The 26,391-nt window shown below is 45.2% G+C and overlaps 2 protein-coding genes across 6 annotated transcripts in view; one reads left to right on the top strand and one right to left on the bottom strand.

Annotated features, from left to right (window-relative positions):
• Positions 1–26,391, top strand: part of LOC127009899 (uncharacterized) — a 47,164-nt gene that overhangs the window by 13,264 nt on the left and 7,509 nt on the right. The window lies entirely within an intron of this gene.
• Positions 1–26,391, bottom strand: part of LOC127009904 (uncharacterized) — a 36,180-nt gene that overhangs the window by 8,824 nt on the left and 965 nt on the right. Inside the window, exons 2-4 of one of the 5 annotated variants that reach the window (XM_050883463.1) lie at positions 24,385–24,468; positions 21,293–21,436; positions 20,642–20,755 (exon numbers count right to left, since the gene is read on the bottom strand). In XM_050883463.1, coding sequence (XP_050739420.1) covers positions 20,642–20,755; positions 21,293–21,436; positions 24,385–24,468 — 342 coding nt within the window. Of the gene's footprint in view, positions 1–855; positions 940–4,015; positions 4,096–20,641; positions 20,756–21,292; positions 21,437–24,384; positions 24,469–26,391 lie in introns of those variants that run through there. The other 4 variants (XM_050883457.1, XM_050883450.1, XM_050883443.1 and 1 more) reach the window with 4 other exon arrangements.

Raw genomic sequence — 26,391 nt, 5'->3', positions numbered from 1 at the left:
GACAGAACCATTTTTTTTTTTTTTACAGTAAAGGAAGCAGCTCAATGGCAAAAAAAAAAAAAAATAACAACAGTAATAATAATAATAATGAGGAGAAAAAAAGCCCGCTAAACACTATCCCCTATAAATAAGAGTTCAGAAGAGTGGCCAAGAGATAGGTCAGTTTTTAGGTCCTGTACATAAATTTTGGGTCCTACATCAAATTTCACGTTTTCCTTGGTGAACCACAAAGCAATGTCACGAAGTTTTATAATAGTTGCAGCCCCAGACGTCCCCCTGAGGTTTTTAAAGATATTACTTCTGTTGTACCTTGCAAACGAGTGTGAGCGGAAGTATGACAGATATCCAAAGGGGGACAACTGCCCTCCTTGCTCTCCCCTCCCCCCCTCCCCTTTTGAGACGCCCGTGGGGAGAGATTTGCATATTATTTTATTCTCGACGGATTCTGATTTTTCCGTTCCCTTCAGTTTTGTGTTGCCACCCCTGCAAAGTTTTCTCTAGTGTCCGGAGCTTCGTGGGAAACGCGGGATATATTTTTATTATTATTTTGGGGATTCTGGTTGCAGGGACTAAAGTATTTTGCATAATAACTGAGCTTTCGGAAACCCTCAGTAGCTAGAAATGATTAACTAAGCTATTATTATTATTATTATTATTATTATTATTATTATTATTATTATTATTATTATTATTATTATTATTCGAGAAGGCTTAGGAAATAAAAAGAGAAGAAATCTGTTTAAAAATACGAAGGAGGAGGAGGAAAAGGAGAGAGCAAGGCAGTATGGAGGCAGAAAAGAATAGAAACGATAGATTAACTACAAGAACAGAGATCAATGAATGTGACAAACGTACCTTCTGTCTGGAATATTCCTCGAAGAATTTTTCCTGGGCCACAGCAGCGGCCACCAGGCACAGCAGGACAGCACAGCGCAGCATCTTGGGGAGAGGGAGGAGGAGGAGATGAGAACATAAGAACATAAGAACTTAGGAGTCTGCAAGAGGCCGGTTGGTCTATACAAGGCAGCTCTGGTAAACCTAACCCCACCTATACTCACTATCCATGAATTTATCCAACCTCTGCTTGAATGTATCTATGGTATTGGCACCCACGACATGACTGAGAGGGGAGGGGAGAAGATGGGGGGTGGAAGGGGGCAGGAAGTGAAAAAAGGGGGGGGTCTAATCAAAAGTATGCTGTTAGGTGTGTTAGTAGCAATAGAAATGATACGACTGTTACTACTACTACTACTACTACTACTACTACTGCTGCTACTACTACTACTACTACTGTGTATTTTAATTGTAACATCCATTTGCGGTTCTGGTACTGGTTTCGGATCTTGGACATCGATATTTCTCTGCATGTTTCTTTCTTTTTTTTTTTTTTCCTGGGCATCACTGTTTTCCTTTAACGTGGTCTTATTCCCTGCATGTCTTTTTCTCTACTGATTTGTTTTAAACTTATAACATCAATATTTGTTTACGTGTTTTATCTTGTCTTTTATTATTTTTTTTCCTGGGTGTTTCGTTTCTTTTATTTGTTCTTTATTTCTTGACGTCACAACTTCCCTTCGTTTTTCCTTATTTCCTTGGAGCACTATTTTCCTTCTTGTCTATCTATCTATCTATCCATCTATCTATGTATTTATCTATCTATCTATCTATCTATCTATCTATCTATCTAATTATATATTTTTTTGTACATCACAATTTCCTTACATCTTTTTCTCTTTACTAATCTTGACCATCACTCTTTACCTCTCCGGGTCTTGTCTCCCCGGCTTCGTTCCTCCCACCACAGACTCAAGGGCTAACGTGACAGAGATGAGCACCGAGGCCACGCGCAGCCGTAGCTTAACTATTTCCTCACACCTTTTCCGCCTCACCAACCTTGGACGTCACTTTTCCCCTCCGCGTCTTGTTTCCCCGGACGCGTTCCTTCCTCTCCGTGTCCACACCAGCACCAACAACCATTCATCAACGTGACAACCCTCGTCTCACCTCAGCGGGTGGAGCAGCGTCGCCAAATTATCGTACTCAGCGCATTGCATTTTTTTGTAGTTTCTGACCGATAACTATAGCAAAAGAGAACGAAACCCATCAATATTTAACAGTTTTAACGCTAACTTTAATTTTATATCGTTATTTGTGTGGTTACGACAGTCTTGGAGCCTAAAAATGATAAATGCAATGTTCAGAGTACGAGAATTTGGCAACGTTGGGGTGGATGGAGTCACACGCCGCCGCTGGCCTGACAAACCCCCACTCTTTTGGTCTTTTCTCATCCCACACGCAATGAAAACGATCAGCTTACTATATGATTTAACCGTCAGGGTATAGTATTTTCTGGTACGTCAATTGGGTTATTTGATAGGGGGAGGGTATGATATTTTTTAGAATGCGGATCTGGGTATTTGGTAGGAAGGACGCGGGGAGGAAACCATTAGAGGACAGTTGATGGGAGTGGTAGCGTCCGGGTATAGTATTTTCTGGTATGTCTGGTTATTTGATAGGGGGAGGGTATGATATTTTTTAGAATGCGGATCGGGGTGTTTGGTAGGAAGGACGCGGGGAGGAAACCAATAGAGGACAGTTGATGGGAGTGGTAGCGTCCGGGTATAGTATTTTCTGGTATGTCTGGTTATTTGATAGGGGGAGGGTATGATATTATTTAGAATGCGGATCGGGGTGTTTGGTAGGAAGGACGCGGGGAGGATACCATTAGAGGACAGTTGAAGGGAGTGGTAGCGTCGTGGTATAATATTTTCGGGTATGTCTATTGGGTTATTTGCTAGGGGGAGGGTATGATATTTTTTAGAATGCGGATCGGGGTATTTGGAAGGGAGGAAACGGGGAGGATACCATTAGAGGACAGTTAATGGGAGTGGTAGCGTCGGGGTATAACATTTTCGGGTATGTCTATTGGGTTATTTGATAGGGGGAGGGTATGATATTTTTTAGAATGCGGATCGGGGTGTTTGGTAGGAAGGACGCGGGGAGGAAACCATTAGAGGACAGTTGAAGGGAGTGGTAGCGTCCGGGTATAGTATTTTCTGGTATGTCTGGTTATTTGATAGGGGGAGGGTATGATATTTTTTAGAATGCGGATCGGGGTGTTTGGTAGGGAGGACGCGGGGAGGATACCATTAGAGGACAGTTGAAGGGAGTGGAAGTGAGGACAACATCAGGGCACTTGTCTTAACCTGTGGATCCTCAGATGGTATACTTTGGATGTGTTTTAACCCCTTGAATGCTGATTTCCTACAGTAAGACCTCACCAAGCTACTGGAATGGAGCTAAAAGTGGCTGTTACAATTCAATGAAGAAAAATGTAAAGTCCTGCACCATGGGAGGGGATATTCAGCACACCAATACCACATGGGAAACACTCCACTATCCACCGCAGAGGCAGAGAAAGACCTGGGAGTATAATGTTTTACCAGGCTACCAGGGAAGGCCAAATCCATGCCAATCGCAGCGGACGGGTTAAAGAGCTCCTGAACGTGACGCATAAAACGAGAATAAGCCACCTGTTTCAGTGTTTCAGGTGTTTGTATGAAGGCTTTATTTTTTTTCCTGAAGATAAGTGAATGTATGTAATAAGTTGAGCAATACTTTTAGTTAACTTGCCCTCGACATTATCAGGTTGTGGCCTTTGGAATCACATCAAACTTGTGGTGGGGAGGTCCTTAGCTTTCACCGGATTTTCAAAGGAGTCCCTCACTATGAAAACTTTTAAGAACTGATGCGTTGATTTGTGCGTTCTCTTCTATTTATTTTCTTATGATTTTTTTTTTTCTTTCTTGACGTCACAACTTCCCAGAGAGTTCTATTTCCTCGTAGCACGCATTTACCTCTCAGTTTCTATATCTCTTTTTTATCTGTACATCACTATCTCCTTACATCTTTCCCGTTTTACAATGAGTTGGTATAGAGAAAGGTTTAGTGTATGTATCAGGAGAAGGGATGTTGTTTGCTCCTGAAGAAGCTCCCTCAGTGTACTTTTGTTTACCTTCGTGTGTCGTGAGGTGGATCTTGGGGCTGAGTGAAGGGAAGGAGGCACTGTGATGAGACTAGGAAGAGTGTCACTTATATAGGCGGCAGCGGCGATGGGACGCGTCACACTTCACCTGTTTATCCTTGGTGGACGCCCCGCCCCCCGCCTCTTGCCCCCCGCTGGCCCTATCTCTATCTTTATTCCTGCCTCCACCCCCCACATCCCCACCTCACCTCTTCTTCTTCTTCCTCTTCCCTGGTTGTTTCTGCGTATCTGTGTGTCTCTTTGTGCCGTCTGTGTCTTTGTCTTTTTTTTTTTTTGTATAATATTCCATGGAATCTAGCAGGACTTCCGGATGGGGGTAAGGAGAGGGGGGGGCGTGGAAGGGAGAGTGAAATATGTGGCTAAGAATGAGTAATGAATGATGGAAGGGCGTAAGGGAGGGGTGGAAGAGGGGATCATTAGGAGTGACTGGTGAGGGTAATGAGAATGAGTGTGTGAGAGAAATGAGAAAATGAGGGTAAAGGGAATTAAAGAGACTGGGTGAGAGGAATGAGAGACTGGGTGAGGAAATGAGAGAATGAGTGGGTAAGGGAGGATGTAGCTATGAGAAGGGCCTCTGAGTGTGTGAGGGGAATGAAGGAATGAGTGAATGAAAGGGCCGTACATGAGTTAGTGGGTGAGGGGACTTTACTCAGAGGTGAATGGGTGAAGGAAACGTGAGGAGGTGAGGGGTTTTAAGTTCTGGGGGCAAGAGGATTTCAGGAGATGCTCTTACCACTTAATTCAACCCTTTAAGATAGTGTCGAGAGTACAGACCTAGAGACATTTAGTTATTTCTTCATTATATACAAACCGAATTTCTTGTTTATTGATTATTATTTCATCTTCACTTTATTTATTTGTCTAATCACTCCATAGTCCGCCTCATTACCGCTCACTACTCGCCCCCCTCTCTTTCCAATCATCCCTGAGTACCGACCTTGAGGCATGGGCCGTAAATCTCTTACCACGAAGCTCGTTCCGCGTCTGGCGCTCAGCGAGGGGCGGCTCACTTCGCTGCGGCGGGGAAAACAAGGATTCACGGAAGGCGAGGACCGTGGCGCCGTGAATGCTGGATGAGGAGCCGAGGGGAGGGAGGACAGGGAAAGTGGCTTGGGGTACAGGGTAGTAGGGTAGAAAACTGCGGCAGACTTTGATTTTTCTTATTAAATGTTTTAGTCCTATATTTTCAAACATTTCAGGGCTTACACACCCACATTTTGATAGGGCTTTCATAGAGGTTGTGAGTGTCATCATGGGTAGTTTTATGAGCCCAGTGATAGTTTGACAAGACCTCTGCGCCATGAATGTGCAAAACGCTCTTGAGAACCCACATTTTGATAGGGATTTCATAGAGGTTGTGAGTGTCATCATGGGTATATTTATAGTTTATGGGCCCAGTGATAGTTTGACAAGACTTCTGCGCCATGAATGTGAAAAAACACTTATGAGAACTCACATTTTGATATTGCTTTCATAGAGGTTGTGGGTGCCCGGAATGGCTCGCCAGCTGACTAAAATCACCATGCAGAGGAACACATCCCATGGAACGGTGCCACTTCTACGGAACAAATTGTTCAAGAGTGTCGCATCTGTGGGGAGTGGTTCCATGCGTGTGTGTGCTTACATTTCTTATCTTATATTTCAAATGAAAAAATAGAAAATATTGTCTTACAAAAAACTTAGGCAGGGATAGCAGGGTCGTGTTGTTCTTCAGAACAAGAAACGTTATGTAAGGAGTTGTCTAAACGACCACCTTAGCAAGACTGTGTAATCTCTCTCTCTCTCTCTCTCTCTCTCTCTCTCTCTCTCTCTCTCTCTCTCTCTCTCTCTCTCTCTCTCTCTCTCTCTCTCTCTCTCTCTCTCTCTCTATCTATCTTCAAACCCCTAATATTCGTAACGACAGCTTATGGCACAAATGACAAAGAATACCTCTCTCAGTCTGCAGGGAAGCATATATGATTTTTCTAAGTCAAGGCGTATTGTAACTTTTTTGTGATTTTGTTAAGTTAGGTTTAGTTTTATGGTATCTTCAAACATGATAGCCAACACCTTATGGTATAAATCAACAGAAAATGACCTCACTTTGCCGTAGTTAAGAGTTGCTGCAAGGCTGAATCAGACATACAGTACCACTTCCACTATCCCCGCTAATTCTAGAACGACACTCTGTATGAGTTGTATTTATTATGTACAGAGTGTCATTCCAGAAACAGCGAGGATGGTGGTACTGTATGTCTGACTCAACTTTCCAGCAACTCTTAAGTTAATGTGTTATAAAGCTTTGTGAGACTGTACAAGGCTACGATTATTGGATTGAACATGCGCAGTTCACGAGAGATCAGAGACGATGGAACACCAAATAACACAACACCGGGTGCCTTCAATACCATGGCATGCTCACAAACGAATATGGAATATCAAATTTGAGGCAGTGACTAATAATTTTGGGGGCAAATTTAAATGATTTTTCTCTTTGATATATTGATTTTTGAGTCTAACATAAAAAAAAAAAACTAGTGTTTTAATGTTGATGATCTAAGTATGAAATCTCTTCCCCGAAGACATTTCATACCCCGAAGTTTTTTCATACAACACCGGGAGCCCGGGCCACGCATGCGCAGTAGGGAGGAGACACCGTTTGTTTGTTTTTTTCAAAGAGGCGGAAAAAAAGTAGTGATTATCGCTAGTTTGGTTACAAAAGTAACGAAGATACCGATATATATTTATATAAGTAGCAGATGGCCGATAACCCGATTTTGTTATCAGCGATAAAGTATCGCGATAACTTATCGCGATAATGCCCAGCTATGGTAAGGAAACATTTATCATTTTCTGAGGCTAGACCTATAGTAATTGTTCGGTGTTTTGTTAGGTTAGGTTAGGTTTAGTTTAGTGTATCTTAAAACACATGATAGCCAGCACCTTATGGTATAAATCAGCAAAGAATGACCTCACTTTGCTATATAGGAAGTCTCATTAGTAAGGAAGCATAATTGAATTTTCTGGGTCAAAACGTAGAGTAGCTATCTGAAGATTTGTTATGTTAGGTCAGGTTAACCGGAGGGCGGCATGTGCCTCAATAGGCGTCACTTAAAGTGTCCTGTCAGCGCCACCACCGGGCTGAGGGACATTCACTAACAGCCAGTGGTCGGTGGAGCCAAGACAGCACACCACGAGGAGAAACCATCCCAGAAGAGTTCAACGTTGGTAACCTGAACGTTCCTGCTAAACAGTGTTCATTAACATTAAAATGACTCAGCAAAAACAAAAGAAGAAGGCGAGGTGCTGGGGGTGCTTCGACTGGCTCTTCGCCAGGCGGGCCCACCACAGCCCCTCCGAGGACTTCGACTCCACCGTCGAGGAAACTAAAAACGCGGGTGCCCAGGACGATGCAGGCGAACAGGGACAAGGGTCCCTGGACCTGGTCTGCCTGAAGAACGCTGCTCAGCCTCTCGCTGTGGTGGAGGAGGAACTCCCCTCCGACACCCGGGACGCTGATGGGGAGGTGGGAAAGGGAGAAATGGAGACCAATTGCAAGAGGCCTCAAACTCTCGTCATCACTATCCACATGGTGAAGAGAGAACGGGTCAGCAAACCCGTGGACGAAACAACAGTCGCAGATAAAGACTGGACGCCAAAGGAGAGCCGTGGCAGGCGGCCTCAAACTCTCGTCATCACTATCCACATGGTCAAGAGAGAAAGGGTCAGCAAGCCAGTGGACGAAACAACAGTCGCTGCAAAAGACTGGACGCCAAAGGAGAGCCATGGCAAGAGGGTTGAAACGCTGATAATTACTCTGCACATGGTCAAGCGAGAAAAGATAAAGGAAGTATGCGAGGAGCTCCCCTCCGAGCATCAAGACACTGCTGGGGACGCTCAGCCAGACGAGGGGGTGAAGGAGGAACTCTCCTTCGAGCAGGAGCAAGGGGTTGTTAGTGAGGCCGTTGCCGAGCCACCAGAAAGACGCCCTCAAGAGCTGCTTCAAAAGAAGGACGCACCTCAAACCCGCCGAGAAAATTGTCAGGTTCAACTTCCAAAACCTGAACACTTTCGTCAAAGATCGGGAACTGTACTGTGGCTACGACTACTTCAAGTACGGCTTCCTCTCTCCATGATTCGTTCTGAGCTACAAAAGCGAAAAAAAAACAGTGAAGCCACAGGAAGAGGCAGCAAAGGAAGCAGTAAACAAACTGCCAGAGCCTCAGCAAACAGTAACAGAGAAGGCAACACATATACACAACAAAAACACTGAGCCACAACATCTCACAGGGATCCTCAAGAAAGGAAAGACGGCCAGCGCCGCTCATAAATGTCTCCGCTTTAACTTCCAAAACCTGAACACTTTCGTCAAGGATCGTGAGCTGTACTGTGGCTACGACTACTTCAAGTATGGCTTCCCTCTCTCCAGCATTCGCTCTGAGCTGCAAGAGCTAAAAGAAACAACCGTGAAGCCACAGGAACGGCCAGTAAAGGACGCAGTAAACAAACATCACACATTACAGGAGCAGACAGTTAGAGAAACTTGCTGTACACCAATGAATGCCACTGTTGACGGGACGTCTCCTAAGGGTATCCTTAAGAAAGAAAAGATGCCACGGTCCACCTGTCCAAAACACGTGCGCTTCAACCTTGGTAACCTCCGCGCCCCCGTGAAGGAACGTGAGCTGTACCGTGGCCACGACTACTTCAGATACGCCACGCCGCTCCAGGTCACTCAGGCTCCCAACTGTACCCCGAGGCCTCACCACCAGCCCGTTAGATCCGCCTCTAACTCGCTGCGTGGCGCACCTCGGCAGCTCGGGAGGCCGACGACACAGCGGAGGAACGACTCCTTCCAGCAAAACAGTGGCCGGAGTGCTGCACACAACTACACCAACAACCGCCACTCACAGCACCGCCATCACAACTCCAGCAGCTACGTCTCGCCCAGATACGAAACGAGGTATTATTCCGAAGGACAGGCACATCCAGGCACCTACTCCCGCAGCAGAAGTCGTGTCAAGAGAGGCGCCAAGCCGAGTGGCGGTGATGCTCAGTGTGCACAGGGCGAGTACACAGCGTCGTGATCAAACTCACATGCTACATTCCGGGTGCATTTCTCAATACCCGCTGAACAGTAACTGTCGTTGATTGGTGATAACAGTGACAAACACACTGCCCGGAATGGCTCGCCAGCTGACTAAAATCACCATGCAGAGGAACACATCCCATGGAACGGTGCCACTTCTACGGAACAAATTGTTCAAGAGTGTCGCATCTGTGGGGAGTGGCTCGATGCGTGTGTGTGCTTACATTTCTTATCTTATATTTCAAATGAAAAAATAGAAAATATTGTCTTACAAAAGACTTAGGCAGGGATAGCAGGGTCGTGTTGTTCTTCAGAACAAGAAACGTTATGTAAGGAGTTGTCTAAACGACCACCTTAGCAAGACTGTGTAATCTCTCTCTTTCTCTCTCTCTCTCTCTCTTTTTTTTTTTTTTCTCTATCTATCTATCTATCTTCAAACCCCTATTACTCGTAAGCGACAGCTTATGGCACAAAATGACAAAGCATGCCCTCTCTCAGTCTGCAGGGAAGCATATATGATTTTTCTAAGTCAAGGCGTATTGTAACTTTTTTGTGATTTTGTTAAGTTAGGTTTAGTTTTATGGTATCTTCAAACATGATAGCCAACACCTTATGGTATAAATCAACAGAAAATGACCTCACTTTGCCGTAGTTAAGAGTTGCTGGAAGGCTGAATCAGACATACAGTACCACTTCCACTATCCCCGCTAATTCTGGAACGACACTCTGTATGAGTTGTATTTATATGTACAGAGTGTCATTCCAGAAACAGCGAGGATGGTGGTACTGTATGTCTGACTCAACTTTCCAGCAACTCTTAAGTTAATGTGTTATAAAGCTTTGTGAGACTGTACAAGGCTACGATTATTGGATTGAACATGCGCAGTTCACGAGAGACCAGAGGCGCTTTTTGACGATGGAACACCAAATAACACAACACCGGGTGCCTTCAATACCATGGCATGCTCACAAACGAATATGGAATATCAAATTTGAGGCAGTGACTAATAATTTTTGGGGCAAATTTAAATGATTTTTCTCTTTGATATATTGATTTTTGAGTCTAACATAAAAAAAAAAACTAGTGTTTTAATGTTGATGATCTAAGTATGAAATCTCTTCCCCGAAGACATTTCATACCCCGAAGTTTTTTCATACAACACCGGGAGCCCGGGCCACGCATGCGCAGTAGGGAGGAGACACCGTTTGTTTGTTTTTTTCAAAGAGGCGGAAAAAAAGTAGTGATTATCGCTAGTTTGGTTACAAAAGTAACGAAGATACCGATATATATTTATATAAGTAGCAGATGGCCGATAACCCGATTTTGTTATCAGCGATAAAGTATCGCGATAACTTATCGCGATAATGCCCAGCTATGGTAAGGAAACATTTATTATTTTCTGAGGCTAGACCTATAGTAATTGTTCGGTGTTTTGTTAGGTTAGGTTAGGTTTAGTTTAGTGTATCTTAAAACACATGATAGCCAGCACCTTATGGTATAAATCAGCAAAGAATGACCTCACTTTGCTATATAGGAAGTCTCATTAGTAAGGAAGCATAATTGAATTTTCTGGGTCAAAACGTAGAGTAGCTATCTGAAGATTTGTTATGTTAGGTCAGGTTAACCGGAGGGCGGCATGTGCCTCAATAGGCGTCACTTAAAGTGTCCTGTCAGCGCCACCACCGGGCTGAGGGACATTCACTAACAGCCAGTGGTCGGTGGAGCCAAGACAGCACACGAGGAGAAACCATCCCAGAAGAGTTCAACGTTGGTAACCTGAACGTTCCTGCTAAACAGTGTTCATTAACATTAAAATGACTCAGCAAAAACAAAAGAAGAAGGCGAGGTGCTGGGGGTGCTTCGACTGGCTCTTCGCCAGGCGGGCCCACCACAGCCCCTCCGAGGACTTCGACTCCACCGTCGAGGAAACTAAAAACGCGGGTGCCCAGGACGATGCAGGCGAACAGGGACAAGGGTCCCTGGACCTGGTCTGCCTGAAGAACGCTGCTCAGCCTCTCGCTGTGGTGGAGGAGGAACTCCCCTCCGACACCCGGGACGCTGATGGGGAGGTGGGTAAGGGAGAAATGGAGACCAATTGCAAGAGGCCTCAAACTCTCGTCATCACTATCCACATGGTGAAGAGAGAACGGGTCAGCAAACCCGTGGACGAAACAACAGTCGCAGATAAAGACTGGACGCCAAAGGAGAGCCGTGGCAGGCGGCCTGAAACTCTCATCATCACTATCCACATGGTCAAGAGAGAAAGGGTCAGCAAGCCAGTGGACGAAACAACAGTCGCTGCAAAAGACTGGACGCCAAAGGAGAGCCATGGCAAGAGGGTTGAAACGCTGATAATTACTCTGCACATGGTCAAGCGAGAAAAGATAAAGGAAGTATGCGAGGAGCTCCCCTCCGAGCATCAAGACACTGCTGGGGACGCTCAGCCAGACGAGGGGGTGAAGGAGGAACTCTCCTTCGAGCAGGAGCAAGGGTTGTTAGTGAGGCCGTTACCGAGCCACCAGAAAAGACGCCCTCAAGAGCTGCTTCAAAAAGAAGGACGCACCTCCAAACCCCGCCGAGAAAATTGTCAGGTTCAACTTCCAAAACCTGAACACTTTCGTCAAAGATCGGGAACTGTACTGTGGCTACGACTACTTCAAGTACGGCTTCCCTCTCTCCATGATTCGTTCTGAGCTACAAAAGCGAAAAGAAAAAACAGTGAAGCCACAGGAAGAGGCAGCAAAGGAAGCAGTAAACAAACTGCCAGAGCCTCAGCAAACAGTAACAGAGAAGGCAACACATATACACAACAAAAACACTGAGCCACAACATCTCACAGGGATCCTCAAGAAAGGAAAGACGGCCAGCGCCGCTCATAAATGTCTCCGCTTTAACTTCCAAAACCTGAACACTTTCGTCAAGGATCGTGAGCTGTACTGTGGCTACGACTACTTCAAGTATGGCTTCCCTCTCTCCAGCATTCGCTCTGAGCTGCAAGAGCTACAAGAAACAACCGTGAAGCCACAGGAACGGCCAGTAAAGGACGCAGTAAACAAACATCACACATTACAGGAGCAGACAGTTAGAGAAACTTGCTGTACACCAATGAAAGCCACTGTTGACGGGACGTCTCCTAAGGGTATCCTTAAGAAAGAAAAGATGCCACGGTCCACCTGTCCAAAACACGTGCGCTTCAACCTTGGTAACCTCCGCGCCCCCGTGAAGGAACGTGAGCTGTACCGTGGCCACGACTACTTCAGATACGCCACGCCGCTTCAGGTCACTCAGGCTCCCAACTGTACCCCGAGGCCTCACCACCAGCCCGTTAGATCCGCCTCTAACTCGCTGCGTGGCGCACCTCGGCAGCTCGGGAGGCCGACGACACAGCGGAGGAACGACTCCTTCCAGCAAAACAGTGGCCGGAGTGCTGCACACAACTACACCAACAACCGCCACTCACAGCACCGCCATCACAACTCCAGCAGCTACGTCTCGCCCAGATACGAAACGAGGTATTATTCCGAAGGACAGGCACATCCAGGCACCTACTCCCGCAGCAGAAGTCGTGTCAAGAGAGGCGCCAAGCCGAGTGGCGGTGATGCTCAGTGTGCACAGGGCGAGTACACAGCGTCGTGATCAAACTCACATGCTACATTCCGGGTGCATTTCTCAATACCCGCTGAACAGTAACTGTCGTTGATTGGTGATAACAATGACAAACACACTGCCCGGAATGGCTCGCCAGCTGACTAAAATCACCATGCAGAGGAACACATCCCATGGAACGGTGCCACTTCCACGGAACAAATTGTTCAAGAGTGTCGCATCTGTGGGGAGTGGCTCGATGCGTGTGTGTGCTTACATTTCTTATCTTATATTTCAAATGAAAAAATAGAAAATATTGTCTTACAAAAGACTTAGGCAGGGATAGCAGGGTCGTGTTGTTCTTCAGAACAAGAAACGTTATGTAAGGAGATGTCTAAACGACCACCTTAGCAAGACTGTGTAATCTCTCTCTCTCTCTCTCTCTCTCTCTCTCTCTCTCTCTCAAAACTGTCTCGGTATGTTTTTTTTCTTGTTTTATTATTCTCTTCCTTGCATCATAAAAGCTAACCACAACACAGAAGGAGGAGGAGGAGGAGGAGGAGGAGGAGGGAAGATAAGAAGACGATTAAGAAGACTGAAAACCTCGCCTCACATCCGTTTATCTCTATTGAAGGACATACAACATCCAACATCAGTCAAGAAACATCCATCTTCTGGTTAGTGTGCCCAGACTCTTCCTTAATCGATCAAACACGCATTTTTCTCCCCTGAAGCGAAAAAGGTGAAGGAAAAAGCAAGTCATATACGTATTAACCTCTATTGGAAGACATGCAGATTACAAGATTTTTTTTTCTTCATGTGTGTGTGTGTGTGTGTGTGTGTGTGTGTGTGTGTGTGTGTGTGTGTGTGGTGTATCAAGGTTCTAGTAATCAATTTTATCAAGCAATATTTTTCTCCTTGAAGTTAAGAAGGTGAAAGAAAAAAAAAAGCGTCATTTATTCACTATTATCATTTTCTATCACTACAATAACTTTCTTTTTTTTTGTTCATATTTTATTATTGACATTTCCTTTTATCATTTCAATCATTATAGTGACTTTTTTTTTGTATTTTCCCTTCATATATTTGGTAGACTATTCCTTTATCATCATCTCTATAATATTCTTTTCGTTATTAAAAGGAAGTGGCTATTATATTTTTGACCGTCCCTTCATCTTCATCTATATAATCTTTTCCGATACGACTATCTTTAAACTTCATCTTCACCTTCACAGTGGCTATTATTTTTTAGACCCTCCCTTCATCTTCATCTTCATAATCTTTTCCGCTGCTGTTATTTTCAGACTTCCTTCATCTTCCTCTTCACAGTGCTCTCCTTCTTCGGTTATTTTTTACGCCAGCCGCAATCTCCGCTCGGTTATGTGTGTCTGTGTGCGTGTCTGACTGCGTGTCTTTGTCTCGCCAATGCGGATCTTGCACAGCGTGAGGTGGCGTTAGCGTTGGCGTGAGCTGTTCTGTTTTGTGTTCTGATGCGTCCTGGCTGGTGGTCTTGAATTTCAGGGTGGAGGGAAGGGGAAAGGAAAGGTGTGACTTTACCGTGTAGCAGCGACGGGCCAAATTTGTGACTTTACCGTGTAGCAGCGACGGGCCAAATTTGTGACTTTACCGTGTAGCAGCGACGGGCCAAATTTGTGCCGTGATATAAACCCCCCAAAATAGATGATGCATAAACTGATCCCAAATGCGTTGATATATATAATGAAATGGTGTGCGTGAGTGATGATTTTTTCTCATTATTCTCGCTTCGAGGGACCTTTAGGAAACATGATCCCCAAAGCTACTGGGTTAATTCCTCCTCCTCTTCCCCTTTCATGCCTCTTACTTCCAGATATCCCCCTCACATAAACCAAGGAAGCGTCACTATCATCTTTTTGAGTCACTGGAGTATAAGAGAAGGTGAAGGTGATAAGGTTGATTAGGGTAGTTAAGGGTGGCGCTGCTGTGAGTCCCCTTTCTCCCCCTTGCCCCAATGCGTTGTCTGAACACTTGAGAGGAGGCTATCATGCATGTGAGCGAGTGTGTGTGTAGCGGAGGGGGAAGGGAGGAGAGAGGGAAGGGAAGGAGAGGTTAGGATGTGTTTTCTGCATTCTTCTCTCCTCCTCCTCCTCCTCTTCCTCCTCCTTCTCCTCGCTCGTTACCCCCCGCGAAGGATACCATTATCGTGCTCAATTCTGTCTTCCACGCCCCGCTCTGCCCATTAGCACATCCCGTGACTCCTGCTTTTTTATGTGTGTGTGTGTGTGTGTGTGTGTGTAATAAAGGTAGAAGTAGTAGTAGTAGTAGTAGTAGTAGTAGTAGTAGTAGCAGCACAATTCAAAGTATATACGTATGGAAAGTCTCTGTCGTATGGCTGTGTCCTCGGTTACGTACTACATACATCGTGGCATAGTGACTCGAGAGGTTATAGAAAACTGAGGTGCTTCTGTTTCTTTCTTTATTGCATGGGAAACAAAAAAAAAGTTATTAATTCATTTGTGGTGTGCGTGTGTGTGTGTGTGTGTGTGTGTGTGTGTGTGTGTGTGTGTGTGTGTAATTCCTGAGGCAGTAAGACCAAACACAGAGCCTGGTCGTCCACATCAATTCCCTCCAGTGCCGATCTCGAGTCTCACGGGTTGCGCCTCTTAGAATCCAGAGAGTTCCCGGGTGATCTCCGGCATGAGGAACACGGTCTTGAGCACCTCCAGCTTCTCCTCGTGGCTGACACCGGGCAGGGCGCTGAGGTCGAAGCGGAAGAGGTTCCTCCTGAGGTCGTGTTGGAAGCAGGCCTTGGTGCGCTGCTCCTTCTCGCACTTACCGAAGAAGAGGAGGCGGAGGAGCTGGGGTATGATGGGGGACTGAACCTTATCCACTGGCAGGCACCTCTGTTGTGGGGAGAGCATGGTTAGGTTAGATCCTCTCCACTAGATAGCTTAGGTTAGGTTGGGTTAGGTTAGGTTAGCCTAGGTCAGCGCTATTCGGTTTTAGGCTTTTTCCATTGGCAGGCACCTCTGTTATAGGGAGAGCATGGTTAGGTTAGATCCTTTCCACTAGATTGCTTAGGTTAGGTTAGCTTAGGTTCTGCACTATTCGGCCATAAGTTAGGCTTTCTCCATTGGCAGGCACCTCTGTTATAGGGTTAGATCCTTTCCACTAGATTGCTTAGGTTAGGTTAGCTTAGGTTCTGCACTATTCAGCTATAAGTTAGGTTTTCTCCATTGGCAGGCACCTCTGTTATAGGGAGAGCACGGTTAGGTTAGATCCTCTCCACTAGATATCTTAGGTTAGGTTTTCTCCACTGCCAGGCATCTCTGTTATAGGGAGAGCATGGTTAGGGTAGATCCTTTCCACTAGATATCTTAGGTTAGGTTGGCTTAGGCTAGGTTAGCTTAGGGTTAGCTTAGGTTAGGTTTTCTCCATTGGCAGGCACCTCTGTTGTAAGGAACCATATTTGGAATGGGAATGCGTGGGGGTTAGGAAGGCAGAACTTACACAGATTACATAGACTTCCCTTCTCTCAGCCTTCCATTCCCCTTCCCTGCGATCAATTGTTTCTCCACTCACCACGCGTCTATACCCGACCTGGTTAACCCTTTCTCCCCAGGTTACATAGAAGTGTTAGTGATGAAATAGGATGGGTGAAATCGAAGGTCTGAGAGGGATCGCGGAAGAGGGCAGCAGAGAGAAGAGAACAGTAGCTTAATGATGGTGTGAAGGGAAGGGAGGAAACATTGAAGCGGCTACTAAGGGCGTGAAGGACAAGGTAAAGCAGGAGTTAGATGAGAAAGAGCAAGGGATTAGTGGAGAAGAAAAGGGGAGGAGTTGTAAGATGAGAGAGAGAGAGAGAGAGAGAGAGAGAGAGAGAGAGAGAGAGAGAGAGAGAGAGAGAGAGAGAGAGAGAGAGAGAGAGAGAGAGAGAGAGAGAGAGAGAGAGAGAGAGAAGGAAAGGTAGAAAGAAAGGAAAGAGAAAAAAAGAAAGAAGGAAAGAAAGAAAGAAAGAAAAAGAAAGAAGGAAAGAGAAAGAAAGAATTAAAGATAGAAAGGAGGAAAGAAAGGAAGGAAGGAAGAGAAAGTAAGAAGGGAAGAGAAAGAAAGGAAGGAAAAGAAAGAAAGAAAGAAAGAAAAAAGAAAGAAAAAAAAGAAAGAGGCGGCTGGTCACTTATGCCTCAGGACTTACGGACAGCTGGTAGCAAAGACCGACACCCTCCAGCAGGTCTTGACGCAGTGTGGGCTCGAGGCGGGCCTGGTCGTACTGCCTCTGGAGGGAGTCGAGGCGGATGTTGAGGTTGTCGTCCACCTGAGGGAGGGAGAGAGAGAGGACCAAGGCTTAGCTCCATCACCCTCGTTACTTCGTTCTGCTTTGCCGCCCGTGATAGTTGCTGCACCTTCATCACCCTTGTTAGAATAGCCCTGCCATCCACGCTTGTTAGTTAGCTAGTTTGTTAGTTAGTTAGTTAGTTAGTTAGATTCATCACCCTTGTTAGAATAGCCTTGCCATCCACGCTTGTTAGTTAGCTAGTTTGTTAGTTAGTTAGTTAGTTAGTTAGATTCATCACCCTTGTTAGAATAGCCTTACCATCCACGCTTGTTAGTTAGGTTGTTAGTTAGTTAGTTAGTTATTTAGTTAGATTCATCACCCTTGTTAGAATAGCCTTACCATCCATGTTTGTTAGTTAGTTTGTTAGTTAGTTAGTTAGTTAGTTAGTTACTTACTTAGTTATTTAGTTTGCTAGTTTGTTAGTTAGTTCGTTGATTATACTTAGTCTACATTAGTATACAGCTTCGTCAATCTCACTTCCTTCACTGCTTCGATGTTACTACTATTAGGACTCCAATCCCACACTGGCCATCATGCTCTAGTTCTCCTCCCTCCTTCCCTCCTTCCTTCCCTTAAATTCCCTATACAACTGATCATCTATTTCCCCCCTGTAACTTAGTATTATCATAATCATTACGACCCTTCATAGTAGCATTAACTGAAGACTTCCCGCCGTCTGAGACTTACCTGATATCTAATTACCTGTTCGTGAAGAAGTAACGACACATGACACTGAAGAACCCTACCAGTCAACCCTATCCCAACATACGCTATACCCGATCAACATGCCTTCTGCCCCACCCTCACCTACCCGCCCCGCCCCTCTCCACCACTTACAATCTCCACCTTCCTCATGAGACACGTGTAGTTGCTGAGGGCGGCGTGTGCTGTCCCCAGGAGGCCCTGCACGGCGTCGCGGTTCAGGAAGAGCTGGTCACTCGCTTGCCTGGCCTGAGAGGAGGAGGAAGAGGAGGAGAATTAGTGGCGTGGTTGACGTGGTGGGGATGATGTGAGTAGGAGGGGAAGGTTGATGAGGTGGTGGGTGGTGTGGGTGGGAGGGTGGAGAGAATAAGTGGGTGGAGAGGTATTCTAGTGGTGATGAAGCGGTGAGGTGGTGGGTGGTGTGGAATAGTGATGATATGGGTGTAACGGTGAGTGTGTCTAGTAGTGATGAGTGTAAGGGTGATGACATTATGGGTGAGTATGTGTAGTGGGAATGATATGGGTGGGAGAGTGACGATGGTTAGTGGGTGGTGGTGGTGGTGATGGTTACGTGGGTGGCAGGGTGAGGGTTGATTGGTGGACGTGTGATGTGGAGGAGAGTTGCTTAGTGGAAGGCTATTGTGGTGGTTGCGGTGAGTATGTAAGGATGAGAGAGTGGTGGTAGTGGTGGTGGAGGTGGTGGTGTGTTAGAGTGAGGGTTGGTTGATGGGTGATTTACGTGGTGGTGTTGATGTGGGTGTGAGAGTAAGGAGAGATATTGGCGGGGGTGACTGGGGTGGTGATGGTGATGGTGGTGGTGGGAGTGGGAGATTGTTGTGGGAGACAGGTATAATACTAAGGTTGTGGGAGGCTGCTATGATGGAGATGGTGATGCTGATGATGGTGATGCTGCTAATGAAGTCACAAAGAATAGTGTATGTTATAGAGCCACTGAAACCTATACCTTAGACTCACCGAACCCTCTAAGTAGCCACGAACACTCTTTAAAGCGCACTGAATCCCCTTGATCGCCTTTGAACTCCTTTGAACTCTACGAAAGGGCCGATGAACTCTTGCCTCAAATTGCTACGCTGCGTTCTTGTCTTTGGGAAGGTCAAGGAGGAGGAGGAGGAGGAGGAGGAGGAGGAGGAGGAGGAAAGGGGAAGGTAAATGGAGACGAAATAATGTTAAATTGATCCTTCACTCCTCCTCTTTCTCTTCCTCCTTCCCCTCCTCCTCCTCCTCCTCCTCCCCCTCCTCCCCTTCGTCACTTCCTGTAATGGGGATGTGTGGAGGAGATGGAGGAGGAAGGGGTGACGGGGTGACGCCTACCTTCCACCCCCCACCTCCTACTCTCCACCCACTCCACCCTCTTCCACCACGCATGAAGAAAAAGGAGATAATGAAGGTTGTGGCAGTTTCTTGCGGGGGATGCGTCTCAGTTCGACAAAAGGACCAATTTCGGGGGACAAAAGGGCACGGAAGAAAGCCAAGGGGGTGGGTGGGGAGGGCGGGGAAGAGGAGGAGTGGGTTCAGTGACCTTGTGGGTGTGGTGTGAAGGTGTTGTGGTGGTCATGGTGGTGGTGGTAGTGGTGTGGTGGAGGTGGTGGTTGAAGTTGGTTGGGTGGCATGGGTAGTAGAGAGAGTAAGGATTGGGTTGCGTGGGTGTGACTGTAGTGGTGGTGATGGTAGTGGTGGTGATGGTGGTGGTGGTGAAGGGTTGATGACCTCTTCGACATACCCGTGAAGCCTTTGAATAATACCTCCTGCAGTACTTTTTTTCATCCGCCACCGAGTGAAAAGGAGAAAAAAAGAGAGAAAAAAAAGCGAAAATGACAACTTTCAGAATGTAAAACTGTCATACACACTTTAACGGTGCGTCCAAAATTACTTGTCCTCCACGAAATAAAAAAAAAAAGGAGTAAAGAGTTTTCACCTCTCTGCAACCATTTCTTAATCCTGAAAGACGTTTGGGACCAAGTGAAAAAGAAAGAAAGAAAGAAAGAAAGAAAGAAAGCAACTAATTCTTCTATGGGGACGTTTGCAATCAAGAATTCAAATCAAATTGGCGAGTTCGCTTTGGTGCTGGTTCCCGCGGGTCCTACTTCTCTGCTCTGCCACTCAGTCCAACACTTATCTCTTCCTTTAGACCGAGTGTTTGGTTCTGTCCTGCGAGGCTTATAGTGAAACCAAATTGGCGAGTCTGTTTTGGTGTTGGTTCCGCGGGTCCTTCCTCCTCTCTGCTCTGCCCCACAGTCCCAACACGTATCTCTCCCTCTCATGTGTTAGCTCTGGGTAACATATGAGAGGAAGAAATAGGTGTTGGGACTGTGTGTTAAAGCAGAGGGGAGGAAAGGACCCACTGTAGCCAACACCGAAATGGACTCGCCTGTCTGGTTTCACTATAGTACAACCGCCAGCAATGTATTGACGGAGAAATAAAACCGTAAACTTCGCCTTTCAAATTAGTCTACTATCTCTAATATGAAAAAAAAGTCCTTCGTAGCAATCTTTTTTTTTTTCTACAATCAAACGCTCCATTTCAATCAGCGTATTAATAAAAAGAAAGAAACAAACCGTGTACTCCGCTTCTGAAAGTACAATATCTTCTCTCTAAAAAAAAGAGGCTTCAGAATAGCGTCAGACAGCATTGAATAACCATGAAAATTAAAAAAAACTCCAAACTTCAATACTAACATGATTTTTTCTCTCTCTCTAAAGATGCTAAAGATGCTACAGACAAACATCAAACACACCCATGAAAAGAAAACCCCAAACTAACATATAAACTAAAAACAAACAAACACAAAAAAAAGTACCATAACTTCAACTAAAAAAAAAAATAAACGGAGTACCAGGGTGTCAATTTATCAAGGTAGCGTGCAGGAACCAAGGTATTTGTAAGGTCGATGTAGCGTGACTCACCGTGCGGGCCTTGCCGTGCACCGCCCCCTGGTAGCCCGTGGTGGGGAGGGCGTGTGTCAGGATGGTGGGGGGCGCGGGGTAGTTGTAGCCCACTTGAGGGTGCAGAAGGCCGGGCTGGGAAGGGAAGGAAGAAGGGGGTCGTTATTGAGAAGGGTCTTGCTAGTTTTATTGGGGGGTGGGAAGGAAGTGGAGGTGGAGGAGGATGAGGAGGAGAAGGAGGAGGATGGGGTCTGAAGTGCATGAGGAAGGAAAGGAACACAAAGGAAGAACAAACAAAAGCAGACCTGCTGGTCCTTACGAGGCTGTTTGTGACAAGCTACACTAACTATCTAATCAAAGGTGGAAGATGAAGGACAGCAAAGGCGAAGGCGAAGGAGGAGGAAGTAGGGGTGGAGGTGGAGATGGAGGATGAAGGAAATGAACACTAGCAAGAACATGAACAAAAACAAGAAAAAAACAGTATCAGAAAAAAAAAATGGAATCACGAAAAAGAAAAGGAGGAGGAGGAAGAGGAGAAGGAAGATGAGGAAAATGACGAGAAGAACAAAAAGAAGAAAAATAATTATAACATGAACAAAAAGAAAACAGTTCACGTGACAAGAAAGAAAACAATAAAAACAACAACAACGTTACCAACACCAGCAAACTCACCGAAATAGCATTATAGGTGGGAGGGGGCGTGGGGGTCTGCAGGACGGGGAGGAAGATAGGCTGCTGGCGACACTGCTCCTTCACGCCCTCGACGAAGGCCAGATGGGAGTAGTAAAGCTCATCGCCGACGCAGTTAGTCATTGCCTGAAGGACGGGAGAGACGAAGTAGAATTAGCGACGATTGAGGTGAGGGAAAGGGAAGTCGGTATAGAGAAAAAGGAGAAAGGAGATGAGGGGAGAGGAGAGAGGTTATTGAAGGAAACAGAGAAAAACAGTTGGTCATGATTTGCGAGACGGGAGAGGGCAAAAGAAAGATTGAAGTGAAGAGGGAGGTGAGGGAACGTGAAGTCGGTATAGAGAAAAAGGAGAAAGGGATGAGGGGAAAGGAGAAAGGTTATTGAAGGAAACAGAGAGAAACAGTTGGTCAGGATTTCCGAGACGAGAGAGAGCAAAAGAAAGATTGAAGTGAAGAGGGAGGTGAGGGAAAGGGAAGTCGGTATGGAGAAAAAGGAGAAAGGAGATGAGGGGAAAGGAGAAAGGTTAGTGAAGGAAACAGAGAGAAACAGTTGGTCATGATTTGCGAGACGGGAGAGGGCAAAAGAAAGATTGAAGTGAAGAGGGAGGTGAGGGAAAAGGAAAGTCGGTATAGAGAAAAAGGAGAAAGGGGATGAGAGGAAAGGAGAGAGGTTAGTGAAGGAAACAGAGAAAAACAGTTGGTCATGATTTGCGAGACGGGAGAGGGCAAAAGAAAGATGGAAGTGAAGAGGGAGGTGAGGGAAAGGGAAGTCGGTATAGAGAAAAAGGAGAAAGGGATGAGGGGAAAGGAGAGAGGTTATTGAAGGAAACAGAGAGAAACAGTTGGTCAGGATTTCCGAGACGGGAGAGGGCAAAAGAAAGATTGAAGTGAAGAGGAGGGTGAGGGAAAAGGAAGTCGGTATAGAGAAAAAGGAGAAAGGGATGAGGGAAAAGGAGACAGGTTAGTGAAGGAAACAGAGAAAAACAGTTGGTCATGATTTGCGAGACGGGAGAGGGCAAAAGAAAGATTGAAGTGAAGAGGGAGGTGAGGGAAAGGGAAGTCGGTATAGAGAAAAAGGAGAAAGGAGATGAGGGAAAAGGAGAAAGGTTAGTGAAGGAAACAGAGAGAAACAGTTGGTCAGGATTTCCGAGACGAGAGAGAGCAAAAGAAAGATTGAAGTGAAGAGGGAGGTGAGAGAAAGGGAAGTCGGTATAGAGAAAAAGGAGAAAGGGATGAGGGGAAAGGAGAGAGGTTATTGAAGGAAACAGAGAAAAACAGTTGGTCATGATTTGCGAGACGGGAGAGGGCAAAAGAAAGATTGAAGTGAAGAGGGAGGTGAGGGAAAGGAAAGTCGGTATAGAGAAAAAGGAGAAAGGGGATGAGAGAAAAGGAGAAAGGTTAGTGAAGGAAACAAAGAAAAACAGTTGGTCAGGATTTGCAAGATGGGAGAAAGCACAAGAAGAATTTAAGAAAAGAGGGAGATGAGGGAAAGGAAAGTCGATATAGAGAAAAAGGAGAAAGGAGATGAGGGGAAAGGAGAAAGGTTAGTGAAGGAAACAGAGAGAAACAGTTGGTCAGGATTTCCGAGACGAGAGAGAGCAAAAGAAAGATTGAAGTGAAGAGGGAGGTGAGGGAAGTTGAAGTCCGTATAGAGTAAAAGGAGAAAGAGAGAAAAGAGATGAGAAAAAGGAGAGAAAAGGAGAGCTGGGAGACAGGAGAAAGCAGGAAGAAGAATTAGTGAAGAGGGAAATGAGAGAAAGTTCGTATAGGAAAAAGGGAGAAAAGAGAGAAAAGAGATGAAGAAAAGGAGAAAAAAGGACAGTTGGGCGAAGGAGAAAGAGAGAAAAGATGAGGAAAAGGAAAGAAAAGAACAGTTGGGCGAAGGAGTGATGAGGGAGGTGAGGGAAAGGGAAGTCGTATAGGGAAAAGGGAGAAAGAGAGAAAAGAGATGAAAGAGAGAAAAGGACAGTTGAGGGGCGGGAAAGAGAGCAGGAAGATTCTAGTGAAAGGGAGGGAGTGGAGGGAAAAGAATGTACGTAGGGAAAAGGAAGAGAGAAGAGACAAGATGAAGGGAGGAAGATTGGTGAAGAAAAAGAAGAGAAAATATTCCTTGTAGAATCTGTTAGTCATGATCTGAGGAACGAGAGAGTGCAGGAGTAACGTAAAAGGGAGAGAAGAGAAAAGGTGAAGAGAAGAACAGGCACAGGAAATTTTTCAAGGGGAGACAGAACCATTTTTTTTACAGTAAAGGAAGCAGCTCAATGGCAAAAAAAAAATAACAACAATAATAATAATAATAATAATGAGGAAAAAAAAGCCCGCTAAACACTATCCCCTATAAATAAGAGTTCAGAAGAGTGGCCAAGAGATAGGTCAGTTTTTGGGTCCTGTACATATAGTTTGGGTCCTACATCAATTTTCACGTTTTCCTTGGTGAACCACAAAGCAATGTCACGAAGTTTTATAATAGTTGCAGCCCCAGACGTCCCCTTGATGTTTTGAAAGATATTACTTCTGTTGTACCTTGCAAACGAGTGTGAACGGAAGTATGACAGATATCCAAAGGGGGACAACTGCTCTCCCTGCTCTCCTTCCCCTCCCCCCCCCTTGAGACGCCCGTGGGGAGAGATTTAGCATATTGTTTTATTCACGACGGATTCTGATTTTCCGTTCTCTTCAGTTTTGTGTTGCCACCCCTGCAAAGTTTTCTCTAGTGTCCGGAGCTTCGTGGGAAACGCGGGATATATTTTTATTATTATTTTGGGGATTCTGGTTGCAGGGACTTAAGTATTTTGCATAATAACTGAGCTTTCGGAAACCCTCAGTAGCTAGAAATGATTAACTAAGCTATTATATTATTATTATTATTATTATTATTATTATTATTATTATTATTATTATTATTATTATTATTATTATTATTCGAGAAGGCTTAGGAAATAAAAAGAGAAGAAATCTGTTTAAAAATACGAAGGAGGAGGAGGAAAAGGAGAGATCAAGGCAGTATGGAGGCAGAAAAGAATAGAAACGATAGATTAACTACAAGAACAGAGATCGATGAATGTGACAAACGTACCTTCTGTCTGGAATATTCCTCGAAGAATTTTTCCTGGGCCACAGCAGCGGCCACCAGGCACAGCAGGACAGCACAGCGCAGCATCTTGGGGAGAGGGAGGAGGAGGAGATGAGAACATAAGAACATAAGAACGTAAGGAGTCTGAAAGATGCCGGTTATACAAGGCAGCTCCTGTGAACCTAACCCCACCTATCCTCACTATCCATGAATTTGTCCAACCTCTGCTTGAATGTATCTATGGTATTGGCACCCACGACATGACTGAGAGGGGAGGGGAGAAGATGGGGGGTGGAAGGGGGCAGGAAGTGAAAAAAGGGGGGGTCTAATCAAAAGTATGCTGTTAGGTGTGTTAGTAGCAATAGAAATGATACGACTGTTACTACTACTACTACTACTACTACTACTACTACTACTACTGCTGCTACTACTACTACTACTACTGTGTATTTTAATTGTAACATCCATTTGCGGTTCTGGTACTGGTTTCGGATCTTGGACATCGATATTTCTCTGCGTGTTTCTTTTTTTTCTTTTTTTTTTCCTGGGCATCACTGTTTTCCTTTAACGTGGTCTTATTCCCTGCATGTCTTTTTCTCTACTGATTTGTTCTATACTTTTATCATCAATATTTGTTTACGTGTTTTATCTTGTCTTTTATTATTTTTTTCCTGGGTGTTTCTTTTTTTTTATTTGTTCTTTATTTCTTGACGTCACAACTTCCCTTCGTTTTTCCTTATTTCCTTGGAGCACTATTTTCCTTCTTGTCTATCTATCTATCTATCTATCTATCTATGTATTTATCTATCTATCTATCCATCTATCTATGTATTTATCTATCTATCTATCTAATTATATATTTTTTTGTACATCACAATTTCCTTACATCTTTTTCTCTTTACTAATCTTGACCATCACTCTTTACCTCTCCGGGTCTTGTCTCCCCGGCTTCGTTCCTCCCACCACAGACTCAAGGGCTAACGTGACAGAGATGAGCACCGAGGCCACGCGCAGCCGTAGCTTAACTATTTCCTCACCCCTTTTCCGCCTCACCAACCTTGGACCTCACTTTTCCCCTCCGCGTCTTGTTTCCCCGGACGCGTTCCTTCCTCTCCGTGTCCACACCAGCACCAACAACCATTCATCAACGTGACAACCCTCGTCTCACCTCAGCGGGTGGAGCAGCGTCGGCAAATTATCGTACTCAGCGCATTGCATTTTTTTGTAGTTTCTGATCGATAACTATAGCAAAAGAGAACGAAACAAACCCATAAATATTCAACAGTTTTAACGCTAACTTTAATTTCCTGTCGTTATTTGTTTTGTTACTACAGCCTTGGAGCCTAAAAATGATAAATGCAATGTTCAGAGTACGACAATTTGGCAACGTTGGGGTGGATGGAGTCACACGCCGCCGCTGGCCTGACAAACTCCCACTCTTTTGGCCTTTTCTCATCCCACACGCAATGAAAACGATCAGCTTACTATGTGATTTAAGCGTCAGGGTATAGTATTTTCTGGTATGTCTATTGGGTTATTTGATAGGGGGAGGGTATGATATTTTTTAGAATGCGGATCGGGGTATTTGGTAGGGAGGACGCGGGGAGGAAACCATTAGAGGACAGTTGATGGGATTGGTAGCGTCGGGGTATAGTATTTTCTGGTATGTCTATTGGGTTATTTGATAGGGGGAGGGTATGATATTTTTTAGGATGCGGATCGGGGTATTTGGTAGGGAGGATGCGGGGAGGAAACCATCAGAGGACAGTTGATGGGAGTGGTAGCGTCCGGGTATAGTATTTTCTGGTATGTCTGGTTATTTGATAGGGGGAGGGTATGATATTTTTTAGAATGCGGATCGGGGTGTTTGGTAGGGAGGAAACGGGGAGGAAACCATTAGAGGACAGTTGGGAGTGGTAGTGTCGGGGTATAATAATTTCGGGTATGTCTGTTGGTCTATTTGATCGGGGGAGGGTATGATATTATTTAGAATGCGGATCGGGGTGTTTG

The sequence above is a fragment of the Eriocheir sinensis genome, chromosome 4, assembly GCF_024679095.1.
Source record: "Eriocheir sinensis breed Jianghai 21 chromosome 4, ASM2467909v1, whole genome shotgun sequence".
Lineage (NCBI taxonomy): Eukaryota > Metazoa > Arthropoda > Malacostraca > Decapoda > Varunidae > Eriocheir > Eriocheir sinensis.
Note: the sequence above shows the minus strand (reverse complement) of the source record. Positions and strands in the feature narration are given on the sequence as shown.